The sequence below is a fragment of the Diadema setosum genome, chromosome 2 (assembly GCF_964275005.1).
Source record: "Diadema setosum chromosome 2, eeDiaSeto1, whole genome shotgun sequence".
Taxonomy (NCBI): domain Eukaryota; kingdom Metazoa; phylum Echinodermata; class Echinoidea; order Diadematoida; family Diadematidae; genus Diadema; species Diadema setosum.
The window spans coordinates 39,485,932-39,508,181 of record NC_092686.1 but is presented as its reverse complement, the minus strand read 5'-3'; the positions used below and the strand labels follow the sequence as shown (position 1 = coordinate 39,508,181).

The following is a 22,250-nucleotide window of genomic DNA, read 5'->3' as shown; positions in this document are numbered from 1 at the left end:
TGTCTGGCAAACACAAAAATCAGGTCTTCCACATCTATACCTCGATCAATGCCATAATGTCCGCCAAATTTGATTTCAATTGCTTCACAATTGTGGAAGTAGTTCACTCCACAGGATATTCAAGATATTATGCAGTTACCATGGCAATGCCATGTTGGCTACAAACACAAAGAGTGTTTTGCATAACTACACCAATATCATCATTCATACCAAATTTGAAATAAATTGCTTACATACTGTGGGAGTAGTTCGCTCCACAAGGTTTTTTTGTAAAATTGTGGTTACCATGGCAACGCTTTCTCTGACAAACACACACACAAAAAAAACCACACTGGCACATCTCCACCTCAATGTCACCATGCACCCTAAGTTTCATCTGAACTGCTTCAAAAGTGTAGAAGGAGTTTGCGATGCAAGGTGTGGGGTATACATGTAATGAGGGTATACAGGAATCAGCGGAATATATAGGAATTGGCATGCTCTCTCATGCACTAAGTACAAGTGTATACTGGATTATAGAGTGACAAATATTATTCTAGCCCGAGTGCCATTTTGTTTCACCAAGGATGCAGCCAAAGTAAAATAGAACTATTTGAAGGATAATTCAGAATTGGGAGTTATATATAGTAAAGTACGCTTTGCCCCACATACGTCCCCCCCCCCCCCCCCCCACATATCACTGAATAGACAATTTAAAGCAAAGGCGTGCTATAAAGTGTTCTGATAGGGCATGGCCATCCCAACATTATCACATAATCATATGATGCAATCTAATTTATCACAACACATACTATACTTGACCTACATGGCCATTGTACATGTATTTACTATAATGTAAAATAGTGTACAATACAAGGTAGGGCAGTTTAGTATCAATATGATGATAGACATATCTTGCATTTTCTAAATGACAAAAATTCATTAGTCACGCTAGTGAATTGACACATCTTGCATTTTCCACATTAGAAATAAAAAAAGAAGCTATTGATGTAAAATGTGGGACTAAATTAATTATATTCTTATGGATGGATAAGTCAAACTCACAGTGTGCCAAACCATGTTCACAAAATTTGTGGGAATAAATAGAGAATCAAACGAAAAAGAAATATATCAAACATGGAAAAAAACTTTCAGTCTTGAAAACAAGATTCACAATTCTCATCTTATCATGAGTACCTGTAGTAAAGATCTTTTCCACTGTGAAACAAAAAAATTGCCACAGCACATGCTGGTCAAAATTTACACTACACTTTCTCCAGCAGACAGTGACGGACATGCGATAGTTATCTGTCATGCACAGGTCAGCCACAAAACACGTCCCCTGCCAGCTCAGTCAAAGCCTAGCCAAGACCGAGCTGAAGGGAGGCATACATAGCAAGGAGGGATATTGACTTCCCCAGCCTACCTGTCGCTGCCTGCTGGATGCCAGCGCACATATCTGTCTCATCGTGGCCAAGCGAGGGCTCTGTTTGACTGAGGTCTCTTCGGGTAATGATGATCTGCTTGGTGTTACCATCACCCCCTGAACTGTCTCCCTCTGGCCCCTGATGAAGTGGCACAAAACACCGAGACAGGCACAAGAATTCATTCATTTGAATTTTCATGTAATCACAAGTAATGCCCCTCTTTTACACTATTAAATCACAGTGGTAACACAAATAATTCAAAGCAACAAAATGAAGATGAGGATGTGCTACAGCACAAGCATGGCTTGGTGTGCATGATGCCCTTCATATGATAACATTACATTCTTACCCTCTGGCTTTGTAGTCCACCAAAAACTGTATCTAGAAAAGCACTCGGAGAGTGCAGGCCTCCACCAAGCCAGCAACTCATTTCCACCCATACAAAATGTACATGCATGCAATTTCCCAATATACAATGTACATGTAGAAGCCTTTTATCTACGTCATCAGCTTCCAGCTGCATGGTGCCCTGTAGAGCTGACGCTTTAGTGCGCGTATGTAACTCTCTGGTACGTGCAGCCTGAACTCCCAAGTTCATTGACCTTACATGCCAAAGAAAAAAAATCCTTCAAAAATCCAATGAGCATAAAGATTCCTAAATCACTACCAAAATTGAATCATCTGCTCCTTGTGTCATAATAGACTTTTCCTGCAAGTTTCATTTAAATCCATTCACAACTTTCTGAGTTATTATGCAAACAGAAAAGCCAATGTTGATGATCACTTTTAATAACCTCCTTCCTTGGTGGAGGTAATAGATTCTTAGGAATATGAAATCAAGTTCAATGAATGCTTGGTATCAACCTTGCAGGGCACATGTTACAACTGACATGCATGACCAGTAAGTATGAACTCCTAACAGCAGGACTCAAAGTTTAACAGCCTAGTCTTTTGAACCTACAAACAAATTAGTGACACATCTGATACTGTAAAACCAGAAATTTTTGCATGCATGAAGCATCAGCCAAATTTGTGAGGAGTCAAGATTCATGAAAGTAAAATACACACAAAAGGATTTTGTTTACACGGTACATTGAATGCCAGCAAAATGCTGTACACCATTAAGGTACTGCTAGTAAACGTACCAGAAGTGCTCATTCACTTGCTGTTTTTTTCATGATGCATGTTTTGTAGTGCACAGTTAGTTTTGGTGTGTGTTTTATATCAAACATCAGTGTGCGTTTAACAAACGCCTGTGTTTCTAGTACATACAGATAGGCCTACCTGTAATTTTTTCATGGTCGGCAATTTGCAAAAAATTTCATGCTGACGGCTCCAGGTTGGTAAAGTTTCATGCCGCAACAGTCTCTGGTTTTGTAGGTTTGCCAAGTGTGTGAAATCCATTTTCAATCAGCTCAGTAAAAGAAGCAGTAAGGCTTTCTTCGACATCCTTGGACAAGAGAGGGCGACATACCTGAACAGTGGTGACCTGGATGATGATATGGTTGTCTTCATGGACGGTGGTGATGCCCTGTCCGGTCAGGTAGGTCCCAGCGGTGGACAGACCGGCCAGGGCTGACTGGGGCAGCATCAGCGACTGGAGACCAGAGTGTTCTGACGAGTCCAGATTACCTGTTCAAAACAAAGGCATCACATGCAAAGGATGAATGATTCACTCGCTGCATGGGTTTAATTCTGAACCCAGTTAGGCTTATGCATACAACACAGAGAAGTTTAAAAAATGAATATTAAATAAATGACTTTGAACAAACAAATGGAAAAAGCGAGCAACTGAATAATGAATTAGAATAGTGAATGAAAGCATAGATAATTGTGCCTGCATGCATGTTTGCAGAGCTTGGATAAATGATTTACTAACAGAGTACTAAAGTGAAGAGGCATAAATATGTGTGCATATGAACTGTCACTATTGTTCTCATTCTTACCGTCGACACCATGTACAATGTCCTATATCATCTTTCCCTCAAAGTTAGTGCTCTATCAATACTACATGTATATACACGTATGTGTGGATATTTAAGACAGTACATGGCACCTTAACTTTAATGAGTGATACATTTTTAACCCTTTAAGCCTCAAATCCCCACAATTTGCCTTTAATATAGGAGATTGTAAGTTTCATGTGGGCAAGTGTGCATTTTGCGGTACAGAGTGTGAATGTGTGCGTTTCATCACATGATTAATATCATCAGTGTTTCTCCCTATATTAACAAACTTTCAAACATACACTCTCAATTTCTTAAAATCATGCAAAATTAGGGTCAAATTTGTTGCCGCTTTCAATGAGAAGTGGCAAGAAACAGCAAAGAGCTAAAGGGTTCATCAACATGGAATCATGTGAAATGGGCATTCTGCCCCATAACATTTGAGATAACATATTGCGAAGGGCTTGAAAACTAAGCATGTCCCAGCTATATGGGCAAATGAAGAGACATGTTTATTCATACGATTTACGTGAAGACCATAAAGATATACTGAAACAAAACAAAACAAAAAGAAAACAATTCCATCACCATCATCATCATCATCATCAAATTGGGCGGTGCAAGACTCACCCGAGGCATTTCCAATCTGGATGGGCACCTGGACCATGACGGTGCTGGCACCATTCTTGAGCTGGCTAGCCTGGGAGAGGTCTAGGGTGGATGGCTTGGTGTCGGCTGGTGCTAGGCACCTCTCTTCTCTCTCTTTCTTCCTGGTCTGCATCATCTTCAGGTGTTCCAGTAAGGCTGGACAGGGGTGATTTTCCAAGGATACAATGCAAGCTGTCAATTGTATGCCAGTACAAGGTACTATCGTTATCAATAGTATTTATCATTACCTCCGCCAAGGAAGGAGGCTATGTTTTCATAGGCATTGGTTTGTTTATTTGTTTGTTTGTTACTTAGTCTGTATGTTTGTTTGTCTGTTTGCAAAATAACTCAAAAAGTTGTAACAGATTTGAATGAAACTTGCAGGAAAAGTAGATAATGACACAAGGAATAGATGATTAAATTTTGGTAGTGATCCAGAAATTTTTCATTGATTTTTGAAGGATTTTTTTAAATCTTTTGACAGACAGGGTCAATGAACTTGGGAGTTCCAGCTGCGCGTATATGAGGTTTGCATACACGCTCTAAAGCACATGCTTTGTTCAGGCCTGGTGCTGCTTAGCTGGATGCTGATGACATAAACAGAAGGCTTCTATATTTGGAAATTGGTCAATTTTCAGTATTTGTGTATGATGGGAATGAGCTGCTTGGCAGAGGTCTGCGCTCTCCACGCACTTTTGTAGTACATATACACTCACAGAGACTACCTTGTGGTATTATGAATTTCAAAGAACTGAACAATACTATTTGTAGTTTCATCATAAATAGTAGTAGAAGTGGTAGTAGTAGTATCATTATTACTACTTTCACTACCATCACTACAAAATATTTAATGCTATCATTATAATCCTCAACATACAGTGATAATGACAGGGTTAAAAAATACATGTATACACACAGGAATGTTAACGATGTGTGGTAATGAACTAAGGAAAGATTTGTTTTCAAAAAATTGTAGACCGACAGGCAGCTTCAATTTTTGTGTGCCACATCAGAATCCCTGACTCAGTCAACAGCTGACCAACTTCACATATTTTGCTCAAACACACAACCTCATTAAAACCGATCAATAAATCACAATATTCCACATACATTGAAAGCTTTATAGCTGTAGCTTTGTCATAAAATTTACCTACCAGCAAAGCTTGCACTTTTCTCTACAAGTTTAATAGAGGTGGGAAATTTGTTACATCCCTTTATTGCCTCTACAGTCTTTTGTATATAATATAGGATGAATTCACACTATGGACAATTTGATGCATTTATGTTTGACTGATGAGCTTCTCTTCTCTACCCTAAGGGGACAGTTCTCCTTTAAAGTGGAAATTTAAGCGAAGTGGTGGATTACCAGGGGCGGATCCAGGAATTCTGTGAAGGGGGGGGGGGGGGGGGGGGGGGCGCAACTAATATTTCTGGTGCCACTTCCGGGGTTTCATTTCATTTGTTTTCTTTTTATTTCTTTTGTTTTTAAAGACAAATAAGAGGGGGGGGTGCGCCTCTTGCGCCCCCCTCTGGATCCGTCACTGATTACCACTTGGGTACTCATTACTGCATTATCATTTAGACTAGTCAAAATCAAAATATGAGTGAAGATGTTGTGATATGGTAGTGAATAAAACACCATTTGGAACATACAGTGTACCATAGTCAAGAGGATGATCATAGGTCACAGGCTTAACATTAAATGGTGGTGAAATTTAATGCATCTGGGTCATTTTTATACCTCGCCACTTCCAGGCCACATCTGTGACAAAACCATCATATCACAAGAGACTGATTTTTTTTTTTTTTTTTTTTTTTACCAACTAAACTCTCTTTTCATCACATGTCAACAATAAGGTACACTGTAGGTATTAATGGTTTCAAAGGAGAAGTGGATGTCATGACTGCGTCCTCTTACATTTCAGCGGTAGCAGCTCGTAGCCAGAGACCTGTCTCTTGAGGCTCCACCACTTGGAGCGGAGCCACTGCGGTGAGCGCACACTCTTCCAGTTCTTGGCCAGCCTATCCCAGTCTAGCTCACTCTCGGCGTTCGCTTCCGACTCCCCTATCCTGCAGGTTCAACAGCCGAGCGCAGCAGGACGTTAATTTACTATTGTACCACGCTGATGTGGTGATCAAAATTTACTCAAGAGACAGCCAAGCACAAAAGGAATTGAAGATGACAACTGGTATCAGGTACAATAACTCTCCACTGTGCATTCAGAGAAGGAGTAATTGAATATCAAGGCAGAAATGTAATTTTACAGGATAGTAACATGTTAAGCAAATTGTCATAAGTTTTTTTCTTTCTTTCTTTCTTGTGGGGGGGGGGGGGGGAAAGAAGGGAGGCTACCTACAGCCACTTTAGACAATATTATGACATCATACATTTTGGTCAAAGCTTACTGTCTGCTCAGTTACAGTGTACTTATACAACTATCTCTCCTTGGATTATCTGATGTACACCTGCCTGTATCTATCATGTAAAAAAAAATGTTTTGTATATGAAGTGAGATTTGATTTTTTTTTCCATCATAAGCTACTGATAAAGTGATATGCGATAAACAGATAAATATCATCACGATTTACCTCACTACTTTCATAATGTCAATTATTACCACCTCCCTCATATCTTTGATCAGTTTCATGATAACCACCATCATTTGCAACAATGACATCATCCTCTCTGTTACAATATTTGCTGTGGCAAACACAAACAAAGGGAAAGAAATCTTATGGTCGCTATAATCTGACCTATTGAGCAGCGTGAGGTCATCGACAAGGCTCCACTCGGCCCCACCGGTCTGCTTCCAGTTGAGGTAGTTCAGCCACTTGGCCCGGCACTGCTTCTCCGTCCTGGTGCCCACGCGGTCGGCCACCTGGGACCAGGAGATACCCGTGGTGACACTCTCCCCTGGCTGGGCTCCGGACAGGGTGAAGACAGCATCGGTGAGCAGGTTCTCCTCCTGTAGCAGCCATTTTCCTGCACGGAGTTAGGCCGGAGGAAGGCAGCAGATCAGAGGGGGTAACAAATTGAATTCACTGCAACTCAGCTCTCTCATTGCCATCCTTGTTTGAAAACAAACGCCACTACAAGGCTACCCTGTCATACTCATAAAGCATAGACATCATTATTCTCTTCTATCCCATATTCAAACAGACAGTGAATTTATACGGCATTTCACAAAATTATTACATTTTGACTTTACAGCCCTAAAAAAAGACGGACCTGCAGAGTCATATTTTTCAATGTCAATTGTAACCTACAAATACATGTATGTACTGATTCTCAAGGCTGTTGGATGAAAATGAGGTGAATTACTTCCATTTTATATCAGAAGCCAGTACCGGATAAAATAAGCAAGCAGATTCCTGGACAAAGGGCACAAAGAAATCACGTGGAAAACGTACACGCTAAAACAGTAAATATTACTACCCCAGGTAGTATTGTTAGCATTTCTGTTTCTAAGTATGCTTCATATCAGAAGTAATGACCTAAAACACGACAGTCTGTACATCACTAGGGTTTATAGAAATAAACAAGTGTACATGTTGTGTATAAAGTAAAATTATTTCTCAAACATTTGTGTAAATATATCTGCAAATCCTTGAAATTGAGTGGTATTTATACCTCTGTTGCAAGAATCCTTCAAAAGTCTGAACTTGTCCTTGACGGATGATGCACTTCTCCCCAGCTCAGAACCAATCAGGGCCCAATCATTGCCATGCCTGGCACGTAATCTGTGGGCCAAATCCAAGTCGGGTGAGAAATGAAAATCTGATTGGTGTGCATGCACACTGTTACTTGGTATTAGTGAGACAGTGTACGAGTTTGATCAAACAAATCAGAACACATTTAATCTCGAGATACAGTCAACATTGCTTAAGTCAACCTCGTACAAGTCAGACAATCGCCTAAGTCGGAGGTCTTTTCAAGTCATCTTCACTTTATATGCTATTGATTTTAATCCCTCGCAAGTCAAATTTTTAAAGTCAAAGTATTTTCTTCAGTTCGCATAGATTTGACTAAAGCAAGGTTGATGGTATGCTATTTTTCGGGCATGTATGTCTGCAGTAATTAACTTACTCTCAAAGATGTTGTGCTTTGGCTCAGTTAGTTGTCCAATGAGTGATGACAATTTGGAATAATATGTTCTGAAATGTGACATGCTGTGACTTCTCATTTGATAATCTCTTGGTCCTGCTTCTCGGGACTTTCTATTTAATTCAATTCAAATTTAAGTTGAATTTGAATTGAATTCTCAAGTCATAAAAGAGCAGCAGTAGCTGTAGGTTTCCTTTGAACTAAGGTACAGTCAAACCTGCCTTAGCGGCCACCTGTCTATAGCAGCCACCTGTCTGTAGCGGCCACTGAAAAATCCCCCCGAGAGAAAAGCCCTGTTTAAGACCTTGTGTATAGTGGCCACCTGTCTAACGCGGCCAGCGGCCACAAATTTTGTTTCCCTTGGTAAATTTTAATCTGTCTATAGCGGCCACAGATCCGGTAATTCAGCGTGTTTTTCTGGTTCGTGGCCGTGCCAGTCATTCATGGGCAACGTTCAGTGATCGCCACCGCTGCATTCATCACTTATTCAGTCATGATAATGCACTAGTGTTAAGCTTTCTTCACGACTGTACGACATGCTACTGTGTAACAATTTCATGAACGCCGGCATCAGAGACTCCAACCCAAAGCACCTTCTGATCTGGAGATTCTCCCGCCTGAAACCCCTAGCAAACGGGAGACTCCAAGTTAATGTGTGCGAAGCGCAAAGTTCCTAGGGTTCTAGATGCTCTCTGGTGCTATCTAAGGCTTATTTTTTTCAACATACGATAGCAATAAGGAAGAAATCCTTTCCAACGGGAGACACAGAACCAGGGCGGGAGAAATTAAAGACCTAATAAAATGCTTGCAAAATTTTTTAATATGCAAAAGAAATGTAAAATATATGTCATGATTATCAATGTAAATATGTTGTCAGTGTCGTTCCGGTTTTCATCGCTTCTAGAAACTCCCCCAAATATCACATTTTTGGAGGACCCCGTTGCAGCTTTTGCGAAAAAGATAGTCACGTGACCAACACCCCTGAACCGATTGATGACGTATAAGCACAGAGTTGTGCTCAGTTAGCAGACGCCGCTCAGCACAAGCACTCAGATTACTAGCTTGGTACACGCGCGTACACGATAGCTAGCCCGGCCAGGCCCGGGCCCCGCGGGATGTGCGCTCCCGGTCGACACACTGACTGTCGACATGTACGCATTACCACGTACATTATCACTAAGTTAGCTTGCACAGATACATGGTACCTCGAGCATAATGTCTTCCCCTATATGGGTAAACTTCGACATTGATGATGATGATGAAGACTGCAGCTCTGACGACAGCGGAGAGGAAGAGGAGGCACATGAAGTTGAAGGGGAAGATGGGGAGGGAGAGGCAGCCGATGAACCAGAACGTTATCGTGGGGCTGCACCTTACCGATATGAACCAGCTGCATCTCCTGCCCCGCTGCCAGTGCAAGAGCGTATGAACATGGCACCAAGCCCGAGAATAGACCTCACGGAAACGATCGCCTGGGAAATACAGAGTGGTATGTCTGGTATGCCCCCATGTAGTTTAACGTTAGAAAGGATACACTGTATTCTACATGACTGACATTGTAAGTTGTAACTGTCTAGTAAGTAGATTAGAAGAACAGGCCCAGCTCGCTCACAAAGTGAGCGGCTACTCCGGCCGCAGCAAGCAAGCGGGAGCGTCCCGGCCGTGGCCTGGCCCGTCAGCCGGCGCTTACAAGTTAAACTACCAGTAGTAGTCTAGTAGTAGATCTAGTAGCAGTCTACTAGTAGTTATAATAGTCTACTAGTAGTAGTAGTCTACTAGTACTACTACTAGTAGTGTACTATTACCACTACGGCACTAGGTCTAGTAGACTAGTAATTAGCAGAATCTTTGGTAGTAGTACAGAGGCTACACTCTTAACGATTAACGGTTAGGGGGATATGTTGTTACAGGGTGGGTCGTGGCTAAAAAAAAAAAAAAAAAAAAAAAAAAAAAAAAAAGCCTAACACGTTAACCAGTTTCCCATAGTCAGTTTCTGCAATATGATCAGTAATTTAGATGCGTCATTTTCTAAGAAAAACGATACCAAGAATGATCGTCAATTTTGGTCGAGTAGTTTTTGTTTTATGCTAAAAATCATACTGTGGAAGGAAGCCCAAACGCCGTGACCGATGAATGCCAGGGTGGGGATGGATTCACGAGCTAGGCCTATAAAGCAGGCGAGTCGCCGTAGTATTAGTACAGACACGCAGTGGTGGTGGGGCTATCGTGAAATAGGCCCCACCGCAGTCACGCGTGCACCGTACCCGTGCGTTTATAGCAAGCAAGGGTAGGTCCTCCTAGGGTTTAGGGTTAGGTAGGGTTGTATTTATGGTTAAATTGGCCATTAAATTAGTCGAGCCGAGGGCCATATTACGAAGTCATTTTCGCCGCATTCACGAGTATTCACTGTGGAAGGCAGCCCCACCGCCGTGCTTACCTACCGAGATGAACGCCACACGGTGGGGCTGAAACAGGCGAGTCGCCGTAGTATTACTATTAGTACAGACACGCAGTGGTGGGGCCTATTTCACGAGTTTGCCGAAAATAATGGATATCCAAGCGTACCACAGTTGTAATCTGTATTATTGGCAGTATTAAATCCGATACAGTTCATTAAATATTCTTTTGTCTAAAGGCTTAGCCAATGACAATAGTGCAGCGCAGCACCTGCTATGCGCTCGCTAGCTCGCTCCCCCCCCCCCTCCCCCCGCCAGCGCTAGCCAGTGCAGCCGCCGGCCGCGCGCCGGCTGTCGCTGCGCTGCGCTAGCATAGCCTTGCCAGCTCGCTGGCTACGGCTAGACTGGTCGTGAACGACTCCGTTCTTAGACGTCATCACAATTTAGAAGTGATAGTGCGCCGCATGCGGTGAAAGTATAGCAAGTTTTCCAAAACCAAGGAAATTGCATCCATTATGTTAACAAATATAGAACAAAATTCAGAACAGTAAAAAAACCCGCACAACCATAGAATTACTTAGAATTTAACATTTAATATTATTACATCATTGAGAAAAAAATGCCTAAACCATTTTATTAGGTCTTTAAATCTCAAACGGGAGAACGGGAGAACGGGAGATTTTGCAAAAATGGGTTTTCGGCGGGAGATCTCCCGTCGAAAACGGGAGAGTTGGGGTCTCTGCGGCATTGTTCAATGCATGAAACGCACGTGTGCATACATACGCAGGTACATGTATGTCCTACACTAAGTACTTATAGATGTATACAACGATGATACATGTACATGTACAGTACATGTATAGGCAATGCACACATATAGTTGGATAACCTGTCTATAGCGGCCAACTGTCTATAACGGCCACTTTTTTCGTTTCCCTTGGGTGGCTGCTATAGACAGGTTTGACTGTAGTTTCATTCTTTTGTAAGCAGAACTTTATCAATCACACTGCATGTGATTCTAGGCATTTCTTGTCAAAGATATTTACTAGAAAATCAGTTGAAAAGAAAGCATGTTATCTCAGCCATCTAAAGGGCACCTCAAGAATTAATTCTTGTGAGTTGTCATTTTCGTTCTGTTTTTGTTTTTTTTTCCCCTGAAAATCATCAGGGTGTTGCCACTGTGGCAAGCCTAATTCAACATCCACATCTCAACTAATGCTACAGTGTTATCAACCGACATTGAACGGTGATAAAAACTCTCATGTACAGTGTGCTGATCAGTAGCCCTGCAAGTTGGACTAAAAAACCAAACAAAAAACGTCACTGAATAAATCAGATTTGCCTGACAGAGTAAATATATTGTACATGAGATAGGCAATGTTACTTACTCTTTCAGTTTCTTGATATCCTCAGCTGAATACCTGCAAATGTGTGACAATTTAAACCACACACACATAGAAACAAAAAAATCATAAATGACATCATTACGGAAGTATCAAATCAAACAGGAAATGGCCTAACAGGTACAGTACTTGAATTTGAATGTAAATAGTATCTTGTCAAACAGCCCAGCCTTGCTGACTTGAGAGGGATTCAAATGTTGAATTTCATAAGAGTCGTTCCACAGTGCTCCAAGGTACTTTTAAGTCAATACCTCATGGACTATATACATGTATGATCATCACAAGAAATATACTGTAATTTCTTGGAATACTTCATTGACACGTGTTCACACATGTGCTTGATGGGTATGTGATTGGTTTCTTGTCTTTTGACAAGCAAACCATATGTACAAAATCAACGAAAGTCATGCCAATAAGCAAAGAAAGTGTCAGAGAAAGAAAGAAAAGAAAAAGTGGTCATTAAAGACGGACATGAAAGCCATAACTATACAGCAAACCAATAGAAAAAAACAAATGGAGGGGTGTTGGTGTTAGGTGGGTGTTGAGCTTTGTGGAAAATTATGTGACTTAACTTTACTAGTAGCAAGTCCTTACTTGCTCTACATATTAAGATGAGATTGAAAGTGTCAAAATATTCAAGCTTCATGTGACCATTACATCAAGGTTTCCAAGAAGAATGCAATATCTTATTACTACCACATTACCTTCCCACATGATTTCTGTGGTCATACATGCGTATGACTCTGCGGTAAACTGCAAACAAAGGACGCTGCAGGCCCTGGGCTATGCTGCGGTAGAAATTCTTGCGGTTGTCCTTGCTGTTGTTGAAGATGACTTCAGTGGGATCACTGAGCTTGTGAACCTGTCCAGGTTGAGATGAAATTATAGTGGCATAAACATATCTATTTAAAGGGATAGTACAGTATTGGTGGAGATGAGAATCGGGCTTTTAACTTTTTGTGAGATGCCAAGAAAACGCATGAAATAGTACAGAGCATACCATTTTAAGAGGAGTTCAAAGTTTATTTGATGAAAATCGGGTTTGGAATGACTGAAACATCAGAAAACAAAGTAAAAGCGATCGTAATAAAATCTGGGTCCCACATCTTATTGAGTCGCTCTGTTTTGGATATCTCAGCCATTTCAAAATCAATTTTCATGAAATAAACGTTGAATTCCTCTTGGAATTATATGCTCTTTCATTTTTCATAAGAGGTTTCTCATTATCTCAACAAAAAATGTAAGAAACCTGAAATTGAGTCTCAACCAAAACTATACGACCCCTTTAACCCTTTCTGTACAAGGGACTTTTGACTGTGTGTACAGTGCGACAGAGTTTTAGGTGCCAATCAGCACTCAAAGCATACAAAGGGATAAGCAATGTGAGCTGCTGTGAGATTTTGTAGAGCTGCAGTGTATACACAATCACACATTCAGCATACCAAGGGAATCAAAGCTGACTGCTGGGCAGCTGGGGGAGGTAAGAGCAGCAGCAGTACTGGTGCAAAACCTCCAAGGACGTGATTATTCAAAATCCACACAAAAGTTCAGGTTTTGGTAAGGTAAGCATGCCCATTCTAAAAATAAGTTACGGTCCTATTTGCATTAAAGGTAGCAGCTGCAGCAACAACAGAATTGATTACAAGGTTGCAAGAGAAACTGCACGTTATACAATTAGACACTTCCTCTTGTCATAGCTGCTACAAATGTCATGTCTTCTAGCCTAACCAGTGCCATGGGAAGCACTCCAAAGATCGAAGTACAGGCCTGTACTACTTTTTGTCTTTCTGTAAACACAACCAATAATACCAGCAACTTGGCATTCCAGGATACTAATGTGCCGAGCATCAAACTGCAGGCAGGAGCTTACCCTGAGATAGTCGGCAATGTTTCTCTCGAGCAGATCAATTTCATCCCTGGACCACATTCCCTGCTTCCATTTGTGACCTATGAAGAAGGTATACAATGTAGAAATGCATTTGTGATGTCACATCAGCTTCTGTATCAGTTTAATCTTTATCTACACTAAAGGCCTACATTTGGTTGAAAGAGGTTTTATTCGCAGTTTGTGTGGGTGGTAACTGAAACAATATACAAGAGTGTCTGAAACAAGCAGAAAGCAATTCTTTCCTTTTCCCTCATTAGCTATATATCAACATCAAGTAATTGCTTGAATTTATACTTTTAATAATCCAGTTTGATAAAGATGCTGGTAATTACAATCCAATCAATTATGCTTATGATTATATGCATTTTCTAGCCAGATAGTAAATTTAGTGAAACTTGGGTGATTCTAATGGAAATATGTCAACCAAGACACAAATGAAGACTTAGATTGGGCAAAATTATTTCAGTGATAGCATGTATATGAATATCACCAATACTTTCAGAAAATGATGGTATGCTCTGACTTCAAAGCAAAAGAGAGTTTGGATCATGATTATAACAGAATACAAAAATGTGATATACAATGTACTGTGACAGTTTTTACACCTAGATGCATCATACATTGATGCAAATGCTTGTGCACATTGTTTTTCAAATGAAAAAATAAAAAAACAAAAACTCTGTATTTTGTAGGTACAGATGTAAGTGCATGTACACACTGCACATGCATGTTATCTGCTGCTATGACTACTGGTATGCCTGCGTATGTAAGTGCAAGCATGATGTCTGTATAAGATTCTAGGTCTGTGTATGCATTGACTGTGCAAGCAAGATTTATCAAGCTTGAAAGTACTATTGATACGATAACGAAAGGAATGATCCTTAGCACAGCTGTTTACTCACCTTGTTCGGAGAGGGAGTCTTTGGAATACTTGGTGGTGAACCACGACTGGGTCACAGGGTCATATGGCTGTCATAACAACATATTACAAAAAGATACAATTATAACAGACACAGTAGGTACAATGTACTACCAGTATATGATATTTAAAACGTTGTGTTGGTTCAATTTCAGAAATTGTCACACTTTGCAGACTGAGCAGTTTGATGATAGCCCAGTGCATAAACAAAGACATGGCATAAACATATGAAATGAAATTAAATGAAATTTACTCAACATTATCAACAAATATAATATAAATCACAAAATAGCATTAAAAAAACTATATCTGGATATGTATAATAGTTAGTGAAAGGAACCAGCAATTGCAGGCAAGCTGATGAAAGTTTGGGGAATTATGCTGCGACCAATATCAAGAATATATGAAAAATTACACGTTGTACCACGGACCACAGTAGTACACGTGTACCACCACAGTAGTACACGTGTACGGTACACCAATTTTGGGTACTGTGACAACTGTCTATGGAAAACACTTTGTATGGTTAAAGATTTTCACCCTTTTGAAGCATTTGCCATTCATTTCCAACCATATAGTTTTTCATAGCTCTAAATTTGCACACTAGCATCACATTTTTCATCTTTGAAATGTTGTTCAACATTGCCTTTGACTGAGGGGTATACATTCAACAGTTGGCAGCAAGAAAGTCAGCTCCACTTTCCAAGGTACAATGGAGGTACCATTTCTTTTGCAAAACAAAAAGATCAGTTTGCATTGTGTTCCAGTTAGGCAATGGCTACATGTATCTTACAAGCCATGAAAAAAAAAAGGAAGAAAATGAAATATTAATTCAAAAGTGGTTACAAGCAACGTTTTTGGATTACAATGTATCTTCACACTGGAAGCACCTCAATTTTGATACTGTAGCAGCTATTGATTTTTACATTTGGCTGATAGTAATAGTCTAATATGCCCTCATAGTGCATTTAATTCAGATTACAAAACTTTTATAGATCACCAATGCTTGTTCTCAACTTATTGGTAGAAAAAAGATAATGCATGGGTGGATAACTAACACTACAAGGTGACAGAAGCATTAAAAGAAGACAAGTTCAACAGTTGAAAGTGTTTTCTTTTGTTTTGTTTTCTTTTGTTTTTTCCCCCTACCAGAGAAGCATCATGGGTGTGATCATCTTCAGTGACATCCATCAGACCAGGGCCACCACCACTGGAACTGCTGGTAGGGGTTTCCCCGAGCTCGAGGCTCTTGCCAATCACCCCTACGAAGGGTGACCAAAGAAAGAAAGGAAAAAAAAATGCTTGGCATGTACGATTGCCCTGCTCAAAACCCACGGAACTAGGCAGAAATGAATTTCCACTCTTCTATAAATTCAAAGAGAAGCCTCTAAGCTCTAAAATGAATAATATACAAGAGTATAAATTGTTAAAATTGGACCATCTGAACCCATACAAAAAGTGATTGAAATAAGAGAGAGTTAGGAGGTGCAGTGATGTAGAAAGGGAGAAAAAAGGATTTAAAGATTAGAGTTACTCAGATGTGCTGTGCAGAAGTATCAATGAAAACATGTTCTATTTCTAATGAAAACAGCACCTGTCCAAAAAAAAAAAAAAAAAAAAAAAAATGGTCCAGAAAAACTTCTTTTATTAAATTCTGATTTTGGTTTTGTTTTAAGCCACCAAATTTTGACAGTAGGGAGAGAAAAGATTACTCTCCCATGTTATACAAGCACAACAAATTTGAGCCAGCAAACCCAATTGACATATTCTAGTCCATTACAGAGAGTCCTACTCTGCGACTTTAGTGGGTTGGGAGCTGGGTGGTCACTATTATATTCAATGCAATTCAATTCAATTCAATTCAGTTCAATTCAATTCAATTCAATTCAATTCAATTCAATTCAATTCAATTCAATTCAATTCAATTCAATTCAATTCAATTCAATTCAATTCAATTTAATTCAATTCAATTCAATTCAATTCAATTCAATTCAATTCAATTCAATTCAATTCAATTCAATAGTTTATTCATTTCCATCATCAAAAAAAGCAAGAAAAAAAGAAAAGAAAAAAGGAACATGATCCAAAGTGGTACAAGTTTTCAATTTGTCTTATATTCATCTGATAAAGGCATTTTTTTTCTAATACAATATAAAGTATATGCACGAATGATGTCATAAAAAAGAAACAATGCACTTTGCCATGGCAACAAAAATAGTAAATAATCATAACAATGGAAAACAGTGTTCCACTAAAAGGCCAAGCTTGTAAGACGTAGAACACTGGAACAAAACAACAACAGCACTAAGTTGTTATACCAATAAAATATATTCGTATTAAATTCTTCTATATTTGATATACTATTGTACATTTACTCATTGATATATAATGCTGATACTATAAAAAATACTTACTATGATTTTAGAATACAAACATATAAACTATATAACTACAATATATAAGCAATATAAACTATATAAAAACATATAAACTACAATCTACCACTGGAAGTAACTTGCATGGGACATACATCGATGATAACTGACATATTAGGGCTGCAAGACAGTTACAATCGCACAAGTTCATAACTCTAAAGCACTGCACAGATTGCTTTGAGGAGTAGATTATAGACGTCTATGAAACACTGGTTCCACAGTTTTGGTACAAAATTAATTGTAAATCCACATAAAATTCTTTTTCCTTCATAAATTTGGGGAACTTTGGGGAAATAATGCCTGTTTTGTAGCGTGATCCCCATGACATCTTCCAAAACTGCACTTCTATTGGGATGTATTCATCCTGTGGGTTGTGTACCTTGCAAACACACACACACACACACACACAAAGTAATTGGCATGATGACATGAGTACAGTATGCTCTATATTGACAAAGGACATCAAGACCCTGTTTTATGAAGAGTTATAATTGATTATATAGTTGATTTCTATCATGAGTCTATGGCAGCCTGTGTGGCAAGGGAATTTATCATTGATATCTTCTGATAAAGCAGGGTCCTGATGATTCATGGATGATCACTCACCATCACCAGCTGCCACATCCTCTACAGGAAGCACCACCAGGCAAGCTTGGCTCTCCTCATCCTCAGCCTCACTGGACACGCCCACATGGTGCACATCAGAGACCCCCATGTCCATTCCAGAGGTGGCTGGCAGAAGACTAACTTCACCGGGCACCTCGTCAGGGTCAATGATCTCTATCTTCAGCACATCTTTTACATCCATACCTATTAAAGGTCAGAAGGGGATACAGTTAAAGACCCATGGTGTAGTCAAGAAAAATATTGCCTGTGTATCCCTACAAATACAATGTTGTCGGACCATGATCATGCATACAGTGAGACCATAGTTCAGACTTTTTATGAGATGAAGCATCAGGTTATGGTTTGGCTAATCTGTTAATGTTTACGTGTATTGTAATCAATTCAAATGGAGTATTAAAAGAACCAATACACAGATTTTAACATTTATAGCTGCACTGTATGTTCTTTCATATAGCTACATGTATAGAAACAGGCAATGACTTGGCTCAAGGATGCTAATAACTTCTAAAAGTAGAAGATGCACACTGCAGGGCTGACAATTAAAAAAGGGCAAGGAATATCTTTGTTCACCAAGTTCCAATTCATTGTGCAAAATTCATATATTGCTTGGATGCTGCAACCCTTGCAGCAGTATCTTATGATAATACAAAGTTCACATATTTCCCCAGGACTGTACATCTGTAGAGTGTACATCTTATTCTGTAGTTAAACCATGGACATAAGAAAACATGTAATTGGTACGGTAGAGAATTGTTGTCGTAATAATAAAAGAGACATAAAATTGTTATTCCTGACAGGAAATGCATTTGAGTAGTAAATGACACATTTAAGATATATACTGTATAAAAGACTACATTATATAAGCCTACTGGAAGCAGTCTGAGAGAGAGAGAAAAAAAAAAGATGTTTGAAGAAATGGCCTCCATTCTTATTAATGCTTTTCATATGAAAGTAAAAGTCTACAGCTGTACAGTACATGGGACACTTCATCATGATCATGTAGTACATTTAACACCTGTACAATAGAACAGTAGATAATTGGTCTCACAAATTTGTATTAAATGTTGCTTGTAATGATATACTGTAGAAAGACATACTACAAATCGTAGTATACAACTATGTACATGTAACCACTATACAACTTGTACCAGTAATTCAAGTGAATCATTCTATTTGAAGACTGAATGAATGCTTTCATTGTACCTTATTATTACCCTACAACATACAAGGTGTGATATTTCTTTGTGCAATAATCAATACTTTTACATACATCCGTACACTGTCACTGTACATATAATTGTATCTACACCTGTATGTGTAAAACATTTCATGCTTTTGATTTAGACAGAAAACTCAGTCTGCTTTAATAAGGAGTTTAATATACCAGTATACAGGTGTATATATTTATTTTTTTATTATTTTTTTTTCAATATCTATGTTGACATTATACATCTAGGCCCCATACTCTGTAGACTGTAATGTAGGCCTACAGAGTGTACATGTAGGGCCTACATCCAAGCTGAACATCTGTTACAATGTGTATTTCATTCTAAAGATTAAACTGATTTGAGTTTTTCGAGATGAAGTATAGTCAAGATCTAGTATATAAACACAGTCCATTTCCTTGACATGAAACTCCAGATGTCCACACAATTCATTTCTACACTGATTTCAATCCTTCAGCAATAATACACATCACTGCCATCGGTTCTACTAGCGTTTTGTAGCTACAGCGCAGTGTATGTCAACATTACATTAGTGAAGCCCCACATATTCACAGTGCTGGTTGAGGCGAGGATTCACCTTGTAACGTTTTGCGAGATGAGAAACCACTCTATGAAATGTTAAAGAGCATATAATTCTAAGGGGAATCAAAAGTTTATTTGTTGAAATGACTGAGATCGTTATATCTTTAAGATAAACTACAAAGGGTGCAAAATGCATGTGCTAGATTAGTTTGTAATTCTCCTCGTTTTTCTCATTGTCGTCCATTACTGCGTGCATTACATTGGTTGCCTGTAAAGCAGAGAATCATATTTAAAACTCTGCTAATTGTATATAGAGCTATTCATGGTACAGCACCAGTGTACATACATTTGTACAGGAACTTGTAGAGTTAAAAACATCATTTCAAACATTTTATCATCTTCGAAGTTCACAGGATCAAACATTATTGAAATATCCATCGGGGAAATCAAAAGTTACTCTTGGTGACAGGGCATTTTTGTACGCTGCACCAAAATTATAGAATAATCTCCCTTTGTTTGTAAGACATAAGCAGTTACAATTAATGAGTGTAAGGCCAGGTTAAAAAGTCATCTCTTGAAGTAATGTATTTTCTGTTTGAATTTCTTGTATGCATGTCATTTTGTAATGCGCAGTAGAGTATAACATTATAGTAGCTGCGCAATATAAATGTCCTTTTAGTATTATTATTATTATTTTTATCTAAAAACAAGGAATAACAAACAGATCCTAATTAGAGTCGTGGCCTGTCAATTTCATTACGATCGCTTTTGAAGATATCTCAGCCATTGCAAGGCCAATTTTCATCAAATAATCATTGAATCCTTCTTGAAATTAGATGCTCTTCCATATTCCATACAGGATTTCTCATTATCTCACAAAAAAAAATATTATAAACCTGAATCCTCACCTCAACCAGTATTGTTTAGTCTGGCCTTGTATTTGGTAAATTAAGTTAATTGTAGTTTTGTCTTTGTTTTGCTTGCCCCTTTGCTTTCATAAGAGTCCAAGATACAATTGTAACAGTTAGATCCATCTCTCAAGTATTACGATATAGAGCTTGACTGAACAAAGGTCTGGTCGTCGGGGATACATTCCTATATATGGAGGAGAGCCGATAAAGTCAAAAATTGATAAAAGACTCCTCCGGACCGACAGATTTTTCTGTCTACGCTAGAGCTACACGTAGCTCGAGTGGATCCCGTGGGAGTGGACTGGACACAGCAGTAAGCCTGTTTTACATGTCACACTAGCACTTAGTACTTGCAACTCTGTAGTAGTGTATGGTAGTAAAAGTTTACTGTAGTCTACAGTGTACATTTATCCCAAATCATCACTGAATTATCAAGACAGTGGAATTAGCGAGAGAGTATTAAAATTTACACTCAGATTTGAACAAAGACACAGGCCTCACACTGTCACAGTGTCCACACAGATCTAAAGCTACACCAAGAAAAAAGCTCTGGCTTGTTCCTAGATCTTTGCTTCATGCTGCTGCCTCTATTCCATTCCATGAAGGTCACATCGCTTCTCTCACGTTCTCCTGCTGTTGTTTGCCAATACGCTCGTGTCTGCCAGTCGGCACACATGTGCAGCGCACATTTCCTTGTTTACAGTCCGGGAACTTCGGCGACCAAAAAGCCAGGATGCTACTTGCAGATGCCAGGATGTTGAGAGTCTTCCGCCGCGAGAATACGAATTGCGTTGCCGTGTTTATCTCTTGTAAGCACCATGAATATTACAAATCCAAGGCAAATAAACCCTTTAGTCAATATACATAGGTGGATTTTTAACTCTCCGAACATCATTTAAAGTGTTTCTTACCTTTATATTCTTGTGAAAATTCTGTCAATGTAATCGGTACAGAAGTGGTCAGACGACAATTCAATATGGCTACAGTCAATAATGAGTGTGCTAAATGCGCACGCCCTCTGTCATGTTCCGCTTAGAATGCTGCGAGCAACGACTTATTGCGCTAAGACTGTGAATGACAAATTTATGAAACACTATTACGTGTACTGTATCAGTGCAGCATGCAGTACTCTGAATATTTTGACAATCAGACCAAATTGTGTTACCGATCTTCCCCCTCTCCCACTCTTATTTCTGACAGCCGTCTGTGTGTCTTCAGCTTGGAAAAACAGAAGCAAAGGAAAACGCTCAGACACTTCTTTTGTTTTTGTTTTGTTTTGTTACAGAATAAAGACACTTTTTTTTTCAATCACTCAGATAATTCAGTTTGTGTCTGTTTGTTTTTGAAACTTAAACGAATAACCAACATACCGTCTTATTTTATATCCTGAATGATTATTTTCCAGATAGGCCTATAGGCCTAATAGTATTCCACTCAAAGTTTGAACCAGATTTTATTGCATTTCAATTTTGTTAACTAGAAATGTCAGCTAGCTATGGCCGCTGGTATGCCTCCGCTAAATACACTATCGCACATGGTTCTCCCAATACGCGTAGAACGTCTGTGCTAATGCGAGAAAACACTGTTCACATAATTGGCAAAAAAAAAAAAAAAATGACTTGTACATGTTTGTCACAAATGCGCTGAGTGTTGTTGTTGTTGTTGTTGTTGTTTTCTTTACAGTATAGGTTTCAGTTCGGATGGATATCTGAATTGTGAGGGCAAATTTGGTGTAGTTGGACATCATGGCCCACAATTCGTCAAATAATCACTAACTGATAACATACATTTCCATGACAGCACTTTGAGCAGTATCAC

The 22,250-nt window shown here is 39.1% G+C and overlaps 1 protein-coding gene across 1 annotated transcript in view; it reads right to left on the bottom strand.

The window, feature by feature from the left end:
* Positions 1-21,449, bottom strand: part of LOC140244991 (uncharacterized) — a 129,308-nt gene extending 107,859 nt beyond the window's left edge. The window contains exons 1-13 of the mRNA XM_072324586.1: positions 21,344-21,449; positions 17,753-17,956; positions 15,861-15,973; positions 14,695-14,761; positions 13,775-13,851; positions 12,609-12,766; positions 11,890-11,922; positions 7,632-7,741; positions 6,755-6,983; positions 5,919-6,070; positions 3,983-4,156; positions 2,881-3,038; positions 1,406-1,544 (exon numbers count right to left, since the gene is read on the bottom strand). Coding sequence (XP_072180687.1) covers positions 1,406-1,544; positions 2,881-3,038; positions 3,983-4,156; positions 5,919-6,070; positions 6,755-6,983; positions 7,632-7,741; positions 11,890-11,922; positions 12,609-12,766; positions 13,775-13,851; positions 14,695-14,761; positions 15,861-15,973; positions 17,753-17,954 — 1,612 coding nt within the window. The 5' untranslated portion in view covers positions 17,955-17,956; positions 21,344-21,449. The remainder of the gene's footprint in view (positions 1-1,405; positions 1,545-2,880; positions 3,039-3,982; positions 4,157-5,918; positions 6,071-6,754; positions 6,984-7,631; positions 7,742-11,889; positions 11,923-12,608; positions 12,767-13,774; positions 13,852-14,694; positions 14,762-15,860; positions 15,974-17,752; positions 17,957-21,343) is intronic.
* Positions 21,450-22,250: the final 801 nt, after the last annotated feature.